Source organism: Monopterus albus, unplaced genomic scaffold (assembly GCF_001952655.1).
Source record: "Monopterus albus unplaced genomic scaffold, M_albus_1.0 scaffold411.1, whole genome shotgun sequence".
Lineage (NCBI taxonomy): Eukaryota > Metazoa > Chordata > Actinopteri > Synbranchiformes > Synbranchidae > Monopterus > Monopterus albus.
This window is the reverse complement of record NW_018128291.1, coordinates 37,272-52,319: the sequence shown is the minus strand read 5'-3', so window position 1 is coordinate 52,319 and position 15,048 is coordinate 37,272. Positions and strand designations below refer to the sequence as shown.

Below are 15,048 nucleotides of genomic sequence, written 5' to 3'. Positions count from 1 at the left end.
CCGTTGGAGCTGAGTGGATACAGGATGACTGGAGGGGTGTCGTTCTGATCCAGGATGAACACGTTGACTGTGACGTTGCTGCTCAGTGACGGAGTTCCAGAATCTGTGGCCACAACGTGGAACTGGAACGTTTTCACTGTTTCAAAGTCAAAACCTTTTAGCGCCACAATGTCTCCGTTTTCTGATCAAAGCTCTTTAGCGCCACAATGTCTCCGTTTTCTGAGTTTATGTTAAGGAAAGACGTGATGTCATTTTGATTCCCTTCTCTCCTAATATGGTAAGAGATTGCTGCATTGCCATTCAAATCATCATCCTTTGCGCTTACAGAGAAAACTGAAGCGCCCGCAACATTATTTTCTAACAGGTAAAACTGTAGTGGGTTTTCGTTGAAATGTGGGCTGTTGTCATTTACGTCCAATATCTGGATGCTGAAAGTTTTAAAGGTGGATAAGGCGGGGTCACCGCAGTCTGTGGCTTTTATTGTTATTTCATATTTTGGCACCTGCTCTCGATCCAAAACGCCTTTAGTGACAACTGAATATGTGTTTTCCTTATAGGAAGGTTTTAATTCAAATGGCACGTCTGAAGTTATGCTTGCTATTATTTTCCCATTCACACCGGAGTCTTTATCCATCACACTGAGTAATGAAATGAGTGTGCCAGGCTTTGAGTCCTCAGACACCGTATTTGATAGCGATGTTACTTCTATTTCCGGTGGGTTGTCGTTGACGTCTATGACTTTTATAATGACTCTACACTCACCTGTTAATGGAGGTGTCCCTTTATCTGATGCTTCAACATCAAGTTTATAAATATCATTTTCCTCATAGTCCACCAATCCTTTTACTTTTATTACTCCAGTTAATTTGTCTAATTCAAACATATCATATACGTTTTTCTTAAGAGTTTTTCCAAGGCTGTATTCAATCTCGCTGTTAGTGCCTTCGTCAGCGTCCGTCGCATTCATTTGAATCACTGAAGTGCCGACTGGTACATTTTCTGTTATTTCAATATTGTAAAGTTCCTGACTAAACACTGGGCGATTATCATTACTGTCAAGGACAATAATGGAGACATTTAGTGTCCCTGACTTTTGAGGTTTACCTCCATCAACTGCTGTAACAAATAACAAGTGTTGTCTCGTTTTTTCTCTGTCTAATGATTTTTTCAGCACTAAAAATGGTATTTTATCCTCATCGCTTTGGCGGATATCTATTTCAAAGTGATCATTTGAAGTCAAAGTGTATGTACGAATAGAGTTCATTCCCGCATCGGGATCACGAGCAGTGTGCAGTTGGAATCTCCTTCCTGGCAGTGTCTGTTCAAATATTTCAAACATCTGCTGTTTTTCCGTGAAACTAGGAGCGTGATCATTGACATCAGAAATCTCTACTACCACGTAGTGTATTTCCAAAGGGTTTTCAACAAGGATTTTTAGGTCCATTAAGCACGCACCGCTATCATGACACAGCTCCTCTCGGTCGATTTTCTTCTGGACGTACAGCGCTCCATTGTTCTGGTTTACCTCAAAAAATGTCTCCTTAGGTCCAGACGCGACGCGGAACCGCCTGTCAACTAACAACGTAATGTCAAGGCCAAGATCCCTCGCCACATTTCCAATAACAGTTCCTTCTTTCACCTCCTCTAGAACAGAGTATTTCATTTGTGCAAAAGCTTGATTTCCGGCACAAAGCAGTACAGCCATTTGAAACACAATCATATTCCACCTCGTTTGACTTTGTCTCTCGGTTCCCATCATAGACCTTATAAAAAATGCAAAAAGCCTGATACTGCGACTGAACCAGTGTCTATGTCAAAACCGTTGGTGATATGGTAACGAAATGCAGAGACTAATCCACCGGCTAGTGTGCTTGATTCAAATGCCTGCTCTGTTGTGGATGAGAAACAAAAGCTTTTTGAGGGAAGGGACAAAGTCTTCTATCGTTCACCAGTGTTACAGTGACACCTGCAGGTAAATACAAACAGGAATAAAATGGGAAATTGCATTTTTTGTCAGATCAAAGTTAGAAACCCTCTGTCTTTAAGTTAGTTTAAAGTCGATGCAAAATTATAAAGTTGACAGGAACAATACGCAGTTAAAATGGCGCACGCATGCAGACCTTTTGTTATGCTCAGTATTTAGACAGTGCAGGTCATACAACGTCCTCAGCCACTTCTTCAGCAAAACCACAGCTATAGGTAAGAATTTAGTTAATTCTTGAGAGATACAGCTCTCAAAAACAAAAAGTATTCTCAGACAGATCCACAACTTCCAAAATACAAAGTACTCTGGTATGTTGGACAGAGAAGCTAAAGCATTTCATCACCATGGACAGCGCTCATAACCAGACAAAGATTTTCTTCTTGAATGTGCACAATAGCATCTGAACTATAGTATTTATTTTGAATATTTGTTATACACCGTGGACATGATTGCCTTTTATGCATGAAAACTATGTGGATGAAAGCTCAGACAAAACCGTGGAGCAAAGCATCTGAATTAAGTGAAAGAGATTCTGCATTTTGCTACAGTCAGTTAATCGTCATTGAAAGGTGTCTGAGTTCGTTTGTGAGCCGTCGTTGGTTGTGTTTGCGTTGAAGGTCTTACCTCCTCAGACGTCCTCCTCCTGTCAGGGAGCACTAGTGTGTTCGCGTGGCTGCCCGGGACTATAGTAGATCCTGTACTCATCCTGGGTCCAACTAACATGTACCGTTTGTCTCCAGATCTGTACTGGATGCTGTGACACAGTGTCCCGTCATAATTAGCCTCTTGTAGATATTTAGAAGTATAGTCTGTGGATTTGGAGCACTGCATCGCGATCAGCACGATGATACTGATGAGGAAAAGTACAGACACTGAGCCCAAAGTTATCATCAGGTAAAAAGTCACATTAGTGTCCTCATCATCTTTTTTTGCTGCACTTTTAACATCAGAAGCTGCAAAAGCCTCTTTGGGCTCCACAAGCTTGACAACCACAGTAGCTGTTGCTGAGAGGGACACGTTGCCATTGTCTTTTACCAGTATGACCAGTTTGTGCTCAGCCTCGTCTGTCTCAGTGAATGAGCGAAGTGTCCTGATCTGTCCTGTGTAGCGGTCCAAACCAAAGAGACTGTGGTCAGTATGTTCCTGCAGTGAGAAGAGCAACCAGCCGTTATATCCTATATCAGGGTCATAGGCTCTGACTTTAGTCACCAAGTGTCCTGCGTTCACATTGCGGGGGATCTCCTCCACACCTTGAGCAGACCCATTGGAGCTGAGTGGATACAGGATGACTGGAGGGTTGTCGTTCTGATCCAGGATGAACACGTTGACTGTGACGTTGCTGCTCAGTGACGGAGTTCCAGAATCTGTGGCCACAACGTGGAACTGGAACGTTTTCACTGTTTCAAAGTCAAAACTCTTTAGCGCTGTAATTTGTCCATTATCTGAATTTATATTTAAAAATGCAGTAATTTTAACTTGAGCAGTTTCTTCTCTGACGATATGATAAGTTAAAGCCGCGTTTTCATTCAAGTCCTTATCCGACGCAGTAACAGAAAATATAGGGTCACCTGGCACGTTGTTTTCTATCAGGTAAAGTTCAACTGGATTATGCAAAAATTCTGGACTATTATCATTCACGTCTGATACACCAATACTCAGTGTTTTAAATGTGGATAAAGGAGGTTGACCACAGTCTGTAGCTGTTATTGTGATGTCATAATGCGAAACTGATTCTCGATCCAAATGCTGTTTCAAAATTAATGAGTACACATTATCTTGAAATGAAGGTTTTAATTCAAATGGCACATTGTCTGAAAGACTACATATGACTTTGCCGTTCAAACCAGCGTCTTTGTCTCTAATACCAATCAGAGAAACCACAGTGCCAGGCTTCGAGTCTTCAGATAACATCTTTGAAAGGGATGTCACCTCTATTTCAGGCTTGTTGTCATTTTCGTCGAGCACTTTAATAATCACCCTGCAATCAGTACTCATTGGAGGTTGTCCTTTGTCAGTAGCATGGACGTCTAACTTATAAACATCAGCCTTCTCGAAGTCAATTTCACCTTTTACTCTAATTTCACCAGTGTCTTTATCCAAGCTAAACATGTCGTATACACTGGGGTCAAGCTCCCCCCCGAAAAAATATTCAATCTCTCCATTTGTGCCCTCATCTACATCAGTTGCCTTTACTTGAATTACACTTGTATCTGAACCTACATTTTCAGATACAGTTACCGAGTACACCTCTTGGCTAAATATAGGATGGTTGTCATTTGTATCGAGGACTAGGACTGTGACATTAAGGGTCCCTGATCTCGGTGGATTTCCTCCGTCAACAGCTGTTAGAACCAGCTTGTGCTCATTGTGCTTTTCTCGATCAAGAGACTTTTGTAAAACTAAGAATGGTATCTTGTCGTCTGCTCTCTCTCGAATTTGTGTGCTAAAATAGTCATTGTGGTTTAGTTTATACATACGTACTGTATTAAGGGAAATATCTGGATCGCGGGCAGTTGGTAACTGGAAGCGTCTGCCTGGTAGTGTAGACTCAGGTATTTCTAATATTTTTTCTTCTTCCTGAAAACTGGGTGAATTATCATTTACATCCATAATTTCTGCTGCCACATAATGTATTTCCATGGGATTCTCAGCTACCATTTTCAGGTTTATCAAGCAAGGCGAAACGCTTTCACAGAGCTTTTCTCGGTCGATGTTTTTAAGCACATACAAGACGCCATTGTTTTGATTTACTTCAAACTGAGCTTCTTCAGTTCCTGAAACAATACGAAACCGTCTTTCCTCCAACGAGCTGATGTCCAGTCCTAGATCCTTGGCCACATTTCCAACCACAGATCCCACTTTTACCTCCTCTGGAACCGAATATTTTATTTGAGCTGAACCCCGCTCCAAGCAGCTCAGCAACACAGAAAGACAGATGGCAACCCACCAGTGCTGTGGTCCTCGTCTTTGTCCTCGGACCTCCATTGTAGATTATCCACTAGGTGCATGTATTTAACTAAAAACACCTAAGATCAAAGTATCCTGGAAACTGATATATCATTTCGTCTCATCTCCTGTTACAGTTTCACGATATCAACGCTCGTTTCTTTCGAAGAACTACCTCCCGTCTGCCGACAGGAACAAAACCTGTCTGGAAGGGGCAGGGCCAACACTATAACACAGCAATCTGATACTAAAGTGACACTGACATCTTGTGGAGGAAGCAAATTATAATCCTCTTTCACGTAGAAGGACAGTTAAATATTCTTAAATTCTAATGTTAAAATTAACCTCAATATAATGAGTAAATTTTAATACACCAGACAGCTGTTACTGCAGGGGTGGAAGATGCCATCTTAGATATCTTGCAGCTTCTGACTGACTGAACACACCTGAGCCAGGTAATCAGCAGCAGGTCAGGCAGGGGTAGTTGGAAAACAAGCAGGACAGCGGCCCTGGAGGACTGGAATTGGCCACCCCTGTATTACTGGTAATGCTCTACTGTACAATCACTACAGTATATTGTGATCAAAATCAACACATCCAGAATTCAGCACCACAGACAGCAACATACATAGCGATGATTGTTGTCTGATTAAACAGCCTGAAGATATTTTTGAGTTGCCAGGCAACCGAAAACAAGGCATTACTATGGCACTGACTATTATCACAAAAGAACATGTCACATTGCAAGTTTTCCAAACACATAGAAAAAAAAAAGTTTTAAAAAATGGTCCCATTGGAGACTTAGGAGCAAAAACTCCAGATGTGATGCAAAGTCACTTTTTTACTATTGCAGGATTAGGTAGGTGTTAAATTCATAATAATGAAAGTAATACAATTCTTACCTCCTCAGATATCCTCCTCCTGTCAGGGAGCACTAGTGTGTTCGCGTGGCTGCCTGGGACTATAGTAGATCCTGTACTCATCCTGGGTCCAACTAACATGTACCGTTTGTCTCCAGATCTGTACTGGATGCTGTGACACAGTGTCCCGTCATAATTAGCCTCTTGTAGATATTTAGAAGTATAGTCTGTGGATTTGGAGCACTGCATCACGATCAGCACGATGATACTGATGAGGAAAAGTACAGACACTGAGCCCAAAGTTATCATCAGGTAAAAAGTCACATTAGTGTCCTCGTCATCTTTTTTTGCTGCACTTTTAACATCAGAAGCTGCAAAAGCCTCTTTGGGCTCCACAAGCTTGACAACCACAGTAGCTGTTGCTGAGAGGGACACGTTGCCATTGTCTTTTACCAGTATGACCAGTTTGTGCTCAGCCTCGTCTGTCTCAGTGAATGAGCGAAGTGTCCTGATCTGTCCTGTGTAGCGGTCCAAACCAAAGAGACTGTGGTCAGTATGTTCCTGCAGTGAGAAGAGCAACCAGCCGTTATATCCTATATCAGGGTCATAGGCTCTGACTTTAGTCACCAAGTGTCCTGCGTTCACATTGCGGGGGATCTCCTCCACACCTTCAGCAGACCCATTGGAGCTGAGTGGATACAGGATGACTGGAGGGTTGTCGTTCTGATCCAGGATGAACACGTTGACTGTGACGTTGCTGCTCAGTGATGGAGTTCCAGAATCTGTGGCCACAACGTGGAACTGGAACGTTTTCACTGTTTCAAAGTCAAAACTCTTTAGCGCCACAATGTCTCCGTTTTCTGAGTTGACATTCAGGAACGATGTGATATCGGCCTGCAGCCCAGCACCTCTCACAATGTGATATGTTACTGCTGCATTTTCATTCAGATCATTATCAGCAGCACTTACTGAAAATATTGATGCGCCTGGGACGTTGTTTTCTACCAGGTAAAGTTCAGTTGGATTCTGGCTAAAAATTGGTTTGTTATCATTCACATCTGACACCTGAACACTTAAGGTTTTTACAGTAGAAAGTGGAGGTTCACCACAGTCAGTAGCTGTTATTGTAATGTCATAATGGGACACAGATTCTCGATCTAAACGCCCCTTCGTGACTAGAGAGTACATGTTTTCTTCAATGGATGGCGTCAAATCAAAAGGAACATTTCCCAAGATTTTGCAGATAACTTTTGCATTAATACCTGAATCTCTGTCTGTAACGCTAATGAGAGAGATTACAGCGCCAGGCTTTGAATCTTCTGGGACTACGCTGGATAAAGATGTTATCTCAATATCTGGCTTGTTATCATTTACATCTTTTATTTTAATCACAACTCTACTTTCGCATGTCCACGGTGGCTGGCCTTTATCTGAAGCCTGCAAATCTAGTCTGTAAAGCTCCATTTCCTCAAAGTCCACGGTTCCTTTCACTCGAATCTCACCAGTGACACTGTCTAATTCGAATGTGTCATGCACTTTTTTCTTTTGTGTTTTTCCAAAACTGTATTCAATTTCACTGTTCAAACCTTCATCTAAATCTGTAGCGTTTAGTTGTATTACAAGAGTTCCAACTGGGGCGTTTTCATCTAGTGACACTGTATAAATATCTTTGCTGAACACAGGGCGATTATCGTTTGCGTCTAGCACAGTGATGGTTAAATTAAGGCTCCCGGATTTTGACGGGCTGCCCCCATCAAGAGCTGTTAACACTAAACGGTGTTCTGCCCTTTGCTCCCTGTCCAAAGACTTTTTTAGCACCAAAAACGGTATCTTGTCCTCCTCGCTCTCTCTTAATTCAATATCAAAAAAATCATTTTGACTCAGCTTATACAATCGCACTGACTGAGTACCGACATCAGGGTCTCTAGCGGCATGAATTTGGAAACGGGTACCTGGAGGAGTATTCTCTGCTATTTCCAGTCGCTGTTCGCTTTCTGGAAAATACGGCGAGTGGTCATTAATATCCGTTATTTCAACCCCAAGGTAATGTATTTCCAGTGGGCTCTCAACTACAATTTTCAAGTTTGTCAAGCAGACTTTGCTTCTTCCACAGAGCTCTTCGCGGTCCATAATTTTTCCAACATACAGCACTCCATTGTTCTGATTTAACTGAAACAGAGCATGATTTGGACCCGAAACAATACGAAACCGTCGGTCTGTCAAGGTGCTCACGTCAAGTCCTAAATCCCTGGCAACATTTCCAACTGTGGATCCCACTTGCACTTCTTCTGGAACCGAATATCTTATCTGAGCCAAAATCTGCTCCTCAAAGCACAACATCAAAATCCCAGTAACCCACCAGCAGTTCACTCGGCGTCTTTGTTCTCGTTCTCCCATCATGAAGCGAAAAATAGGGCTTTCTTTAAAGCAAATGCAGAGATCCAGTTGTTCATCGAACCAATGTAATTAGATCCATCTCATGACTCTCCAATAGAATCTTTCACACGGGAATTTTAACAGCTACTCATATTACTTGAAACATAGCCTACGATGTGTACTCCGTCACCATACCAGCTCCATCAGAAATGATTCTGACATGGGCAGGGCCTGTAGAGATTTAGAAACACGGTCATTATCTAGGCCACACTGGCACCCTATGGCCAACGGGAAACAATGCGGCACGAAATCACAAGTGTTTTGCTTTACTACCTCCTTCTCTTGGTATTTATATTGCATTCAGCTCTATGTTCCTCAGATGTGTGCTTACTGGACAGTTACTAGTACAAAAAATACCATCTGCAAATAATTCTGTGCATTGTTTATATGCGTGGTTGAATGGAACGGGATCTTGCTAACACACATTGCAAATCTGCTCCAAAATCTGTTTTTTCACGCTGTGGATTTATTTTGACGAATATCAAACACGTGGCTGGACGTAAAGATCCAAACCAAATGGGGAATACGCGCATTATTCACAACAACAGCAGTTAACTGAATAAACTGCGGCCCTTTGTCCTTCTAAATATTTTTAAAAGCTAACTTTCAGCACCAGGGACAGCGCAATTTACCATCAGCATAGTCGAAAGAGGAAACCCGAAGTCAACAATGGACATAAAATGTACTCTACAAATGTATGGACAACAATTTACAACTGCGTAAATGAATAGAGAACATTTACCTCCTCAGACGTCCTCCTCCTGTCAGGGAGCACTAGTGTGTTACCGTAGCTGCCTGGGACTATAGTAGATCCTGTACTCATCCTGGGTCCAACTAACATGTACCGTTTGTCTCCAGATCTGTACTGGATGCTGTGACACAGTGTCCCGTCATAATTAGCCTCTTGTAGATATTTAGAAGTATAGTCTGTGGATTTGGAGCACTGCATCGCGATCAGCACGATGATACTGATGAGGAAAAGTACAGACACTGAGCCCAAAGTTATCATCAGGTAAAAAGTCACATTAGTGTCCTCATCATCTTTTTTTGCTGCACTTTTAACATCAGAAGCTGCAAAAGCCTCTTTGGGCTCCACAAGCTTGACAACCACAGTAGCTGTTGCTGAGAGGGACACGTTGCCATTGTCTTTTACCAGTATGACCAGTTTGTGCTCAGCCTCGTCTGTCTCAGTGAATGAGCGAAGTGTCCTGATCTGTCCTGTGTAGCGGTCCAAACCAAAGAGACTGTGGTCAGTATGTTCCTGCAGTGAGAAGAGCAACCAGCCGTTATATCCTATATCAGGGTCATAGGCTCTGACTTTAGTCACCAAGTGTCCTGCGTTCACATTGCGGGGGATCTCCTCCACACCTTGAGCAGACCCATTGGAGCTGAGTGGATACAGGATGACTGGAGGGTTGTCGTTCTGATCCAGGATGAACACGTTGACTGTGACGTTGCTGCTCAGTGACGGAGTTCCCGAATCTGTGGCCACAACGTGGAACTGGAACGTTTTCACTGTTTCAAAGTCAAAACTCTTTAGCGCTGATATAATGCCACTGGCTTCGTTTATATTTAAAAAGGAGATTACCGTGGGCCCCTGACTCTTTCGGTCGATTGAATATGTGACCTCAGCATTTTCACCTCCATCAGCATCAGTTGCGCTCACTGAAAAAATGGACATTCCAGCCTTGTTGTTTTCAGGCACATAAAAGTTATATGGCCTTTCAGTGAACACAGGGCTATTATCATTAACATCTAGCAGCTCTACCTGTATAACTTTCATAGATGACAGAGCAGGGCTCCCTAAATCCTTAGCCATTATTGTAATGTTATACATATGTGTTGCTTCCTTATCCAGGTAGTCCTTGGTGACCAAAGAGTATGAATGTCCATCCGGGGATGGCTTTAAGTCAAAAGGTAATTGACCAGACACACTGCAGACTACCTGGCCATTCACACCCGAGTCCAGGTCCGTCACACCCATCAACGCCACCACCGTGCCAGGAGGTGCATCCTCTGGAATACGACTTGAGAGGGATGTGATCTCTATCTCCGGATGATTATCGTTCACGTCCTCCACACTGACAACGACGTTGCAGTGAGTAGAAAGAGACACGGCACCTTTGTCCGTTGCCAGAACCTTAATCTCGTAGACTTGTTTGTCTTCATAGTCGAGGCTTCCTTTCACCGTTAATTTGCCAGTCCTACTATCCAACTCAAACGGCTCAGATGAGAGCCCTCTGAGTTTACCCCTTAAAGAATATTCGATCTCACCGTTTATCCCCTCATCCGAGTCAGATGCATTTACTGTCAGCAGAAATGTCCCTGCGGGTGCGTTTTCCTTTATTGTTATGGTGTGTTTCTGTTTATCGCACATTGGTGAGTTGTCATTAACGTCAATTACAATAACAGTGATATTAATTGTACCGGATTTTGATGGTTTTCCTCCATCTATAGCTGTTAGTAGTAGCCAGTGTTGAGCAGTGTGTTCTCTATCCAAAGGTCGCTGTAATATCAGGAAAGGGACTTTTCCATCCTCACCAAATTCATCGGTTTCCAGACGAAAATACTGATTATGGTTTATCTTATATGTTTGTAGAGAATTCAAACCAACATCCAGGTCTTGTGCTCCCTCTAGCTGAAACCGAGATCCAACTGTGGCGGACTCCAACACCTCTAATGTGTAATTTTCTTCGGGGAATTTCGGTGAATTGTCGTTTACATCGAGTATCTCAACGGTTACCTGGTGCATCTCGAGAGGATTTTCTACAACTGCTTTCAGATTTGTGAGGCATGGGCTCGTTTTAGCACACAGCTCCTCTCTGTCTATTCTCTGGTTCACTAACAAAACACCATCTCTCGGATTTACCTTAAACAGATCCTGCTTTGTTCCTGACACGACACGAAGATTTCTATCCGATAGTCTTCCAAGATCTAATCCAAGGTCTTTGGCCACATTTCCAACTGCTGTCCCTGATTTTGATTCTTCCTGAACGGAGTACCGTATTTGAGCAGAGGTTCCTTCAAGCGTAGTCGCAATCAGCAGCACCAGACAAAAAGCAATCCATGCATCCATCCATTGTCCTTTGGTGTGCGTTGTCGCCATTGTTTGACAAAGAAATATTTTAATCAACGGTCTTAAATCCGTCAACAAAATTCGTATTTTGTTTCCTGTCATGGATAAGAAACACAAACATCCACAGGAAACCTCATTCTAGTAGAAGAATGAAAGTTGTTTGTTCCGCTCTTTCACCACCTCTCTATGGGTTGTTACTGAATGCACATGGAAAAAAAAATCATGCCTCCTCAGACAACCAATATCTAGTGCAGCAGCACCACCCACTGTAGCGATGTTATGGTGACGATAAAAACGTTTCCATTCAGTTTAGCCTTTTTGATTTTGTCTGAAAACTACCCCACATCATAGATTAGACAGCGGACCCTTTAAGCAGAATGCATAATTAGACCAGCTATAAGAAAAGGTAATTTGATGTGTGTCTTAAAGATGGGCTCTTATACGTGGATCCTGACGAACAGTGAATATTCAGATCATTTGTTTATGTCTCAGTTTATGTTGGTTATATATGTTTTTGCCTGCGTACATTTCAGCTGAGCGGCTGTGCAGTGACCAAAAGACTCTCTGATTATGGTACAAATTAACTGTAATCAATGAAATTACCAGCTGACCACTAAGTCTCTCTCTTTCTATTTTTATCTACATATTTTTGTTTCTCTCTCTAGATTTAGGACCAAAGCACACTGGCTAACTCTTTCCACTAAACTTTGTGAAAACTATATGAAAACGAGGGGTCTTTAAAATAAACCTTTACCTGCTTTTTGTCCTAATTAAAATACAGTTTTTGACATTCACATTTTATCTGCTCATACTATCTGCTCAGCTCACTCCCCACAGTCATTCTCCTTTTGCAGAGGTGAGCAGTGACCTCTCATGGATTAGACCAGCAAATGCAGCTTTGATGAGCCCACTCGTTTCCCAGCTCTACATTGTTCATATGGCGTGTTCCCCTCGCAGCAGCCTTGTCATGCAGAACGGGAATCGAAAGAATAAAGTATTATGGAAAAGAAAAAATTGCTTCTACACTAACACCAACCGAGGAGCACAGTGACCTATATAATCAAGGCCCAGCATCTTCGCACCCCTCCCACATGCCATGACTAGAGCAAATATATACGTGCTCGTGCACGAGCTTTGCCGCATTCTGCAACACCTTCTACTGTGTCTGCCCCCCATAGTTTCCCTCATGCTGTCGCAATGATACCAGCCTATTTCAAAGCACCTCCTTCCCCTGATTATCAGCCCTTTGTTAAGCAAAGGTGTCAGCAGTATCTTGCAAGCTGCGTGTGCTGCACTGTGAAGCGGAGGAGACTTTGTCAGAACATTAAATTACAGGCAGCTCCAGTGAGCAGACAGCACGTCACCATGGCAACGCAGCTCCGTTAGGCGGGTCACTGTCCGTGGTGCTGAAGCAAGCATGCGCCCAGGAAGGAAGGAACCAGAGGGGGAGGGATGCAAGAACTGTGAAAGCCGCAGACAATAAATGCCAGCTGTATGCACACACCCCGACTCCGTTAATTGTCTAAAGATGTGAGATACATTTCCTTTTGCAGTCATACACCACCTTTATAGGATATTCACATGAGTTGTTGTGTACAAGGCTCAGGGGGGAAATATGCGCTTGCAGTCCTGATAATGTGTGTAAAAGAAACACACAAAATATGGCTCTTAAAGCCTCAGTTTGTTTTCAGTATTACAAAAATAGGCAAAGCAAAAAAATGGCTGAGGTATACGTTATTAAATAAGATACACTACAGCATGATACAGTATATGTCGTGTTGTGTTTGCCTACTAGTGCCAGCTGGTGGTTGTTCCAGTGTGTAGATCCACATTGGTGCATTGCTGTGTGTTTGTCTGCCTGTGGATCATCGGAGCAGACAACAAGCAGTGTTCAGCCAGGATCAGCTGGTAATGAGAAAGGAACTGAGATATGTTTCTTTTCTCACATTGCTGCTACACAATTTTACCAAAAAGCATTTTTGAAAAGAGCAAAACAAAGACATGCACAAACCTCTTGAAACCTAAAAAGTTCTACTTAATTTGGATGTGGGTTATATTAAACTGAAATAGGTCATCTTGCATTGCAAGCCTGACTATCAATCTGTCCTGGTCACATATGATCTCATCCCCCTGGGGAGATGAACACACACACACACACACACGTGAGTATCCTATACAAATGTCTACTTTGTGGAATAATATTAGAGTGCTGGGCTTTTCCCACATTTGCAGAGTCATTCTGTGGATTTTTGTGGATTTCTGAAACTATGCAGTGGCACTTGAATTTGAATTGAAACTAAATTACATAAACAGGTTAGGTAGCAGCACATTGTCTGTAGCTGTAGACTCCAGTTATTATATGGTGGCTATAATCATCTCCCTGGAAGACAGTAAGGAGCTGTTACCGATGACCATCAGCCTTGAGAACATGACAAAGATAACGACATGATGGACAGAGCATCCTGGTTCATTCTCCTATGTGAGACATAGTTCTGTTTATTGACTGACTTATACCCAAATGTGTCAAACTGCTGCTGTCTGTCACACTTTCTGATCTTAACAAATGCACATATAACAACTCTTCCTTCAGAATAGAAACTCTGACATTGTTTGAGAAAACCTTGGTGTGTTCTTTGCCAACATAAATTCTTGCAAAGGCAAGTTTACAGTTCAGCTGCCCCTTGAACATCTGACTCACATAGTAAGTTGATCAAATAACAAATTGTTTTTTTTAAGGACCAGATAGCACCCTGAGCCAGCAAAATAAATATATCCAGTATGACATTCCCATAAACTCTAGTGTAATGTATGCATTCTGGCAAATCAGTGCTCCGTAAAGAATCTCAGGCAGGAAAAGCAACGCCAATAGACTTATTGTTCTAAGGCCAGAGGTTCCTGTGATTTGTTTCAAGAAACACAAGTCGGTAGCAAAAAAAAAAACTGGACTGAACTGAACACAAGTGGATACAATATGCTTTTGGGAATGGATTAATTATTGTCTCTTTATGACTACTGTATATACACCATGGACATGATCATGTACTTTCACTTTTTATTTTTTAAGCCAAACTCTGGATGTTCTTTAATTCCAGCATCTTCTGAGACTGTGTACAAAGTTGGAAACTCAGCACTGAACATGACAACTTAATGTTTACTTTATAATATTGAAGTTGTGTTTGAATTCACTCAGTCAAACAGGTGCTCATGTGTGTTACTGACTACTTTATGTGTCTGCATATGTATAAATAGGGATACAGATATCACTGACCTATACAATATATCATGTGTTTCAATATCAATATGAACAAAACAGTGGAACTCCTTTGCTGTCTGATTTATTGGTCAACTATGTGAAACAATAACGATCAAACATCATGTACTGTAGTCAACAGCTCACAAGTTGTAATGTATTACAGGCAAACATACAGTAAGTGCTCTTGTACAGTGGTATGTTTATGGTGCACTATGTAGGAGCTTGTGTAATGTGAGCTTATTGTATGCTATGGCCTAGTCTGTGTGATTTAATAAACAGAAACAAAATGGAATAATGAACATAATGATGAACTTGTGACTCTCTTTTATTTTGCATCAAAGGGCATTTGGGAGAGTTGGATTATTGTAAAATGAGTTTTCAGATGACAGTGATAATAAGGTATAGACTTGTGGGTAACACTTTACAATAAGGTTACATTAATTAACCGTACTTAATGCAGTAATAAGCATTAACTAATAGGTAACTAATGCAT

At 41.9% G+C, this 15,048-nt stretch overlaps 2 protein-coding genes across 2 annotated transcripts; both read right to left on the bottom strand.

Annotated features, from left to right (window-relative positions):
• Positions 1–157: 157 nt before the first annotated feature.
• Positions 158–1,868, bottom strand: LOC109951810 (protocadherin alpha-3-like). Its single transcript, XM_020586510.1, has one exon. It carries the CDS (start codon positions 1,757–1,759, stop codon positions 158–160), a length of 1,602 nt encoding a protein of 533 aa, XP_020442166.1. The 5' UTR covers positions 1,760–1,868.
• Positions 1,869–2,536: 668 nt separating this feature from the next.
• On the bottom strand, positions 2,537–8,462 carry LOC109951809 (protocadherin alpha-3-like). Its single transcript, XM_020586509.1, has 2 exons — positions 6,573–8,462; positions 2,537–3,348 (listed from the first exon to the last, which is right to left on the bottom strand). The coding sequence occupies exons 1-2, from the start codon at positions 8,188–8,190 to the stop codon at positions 2,537–2,539; spliced, it is 2,430 nt and encodes an 809-aa protein (XP_020442165.1). The 5' UTR covers positions 8,191–8,462.
• Positions 8,463–15,048: the final 6,586 nt, after the last annotated feature.

Coding starts and splice junctions, on each gene's coding strand:
- LOC109951810 (XM_020586510.1), bottom strand. CDS start 1,759: ATGATGGGAACCGAGAGACAAAGTCAAACGAGGTGGAATATGATTGTG.
- LOC109951809 (XM_020586509.1), bottom strand. CDS start 8,190: ATGATGGGAGAACGAGAACAAAGACGCCGAGTGAACTGCTGGTGGGTT. Junction 3,349..6,572: donor GTTCCACGTTGTGGCCACAG/ATTCTGGAACTC, acceptor TTGTGGCCACAG/ATTCTGGAACTCCGTCACTG.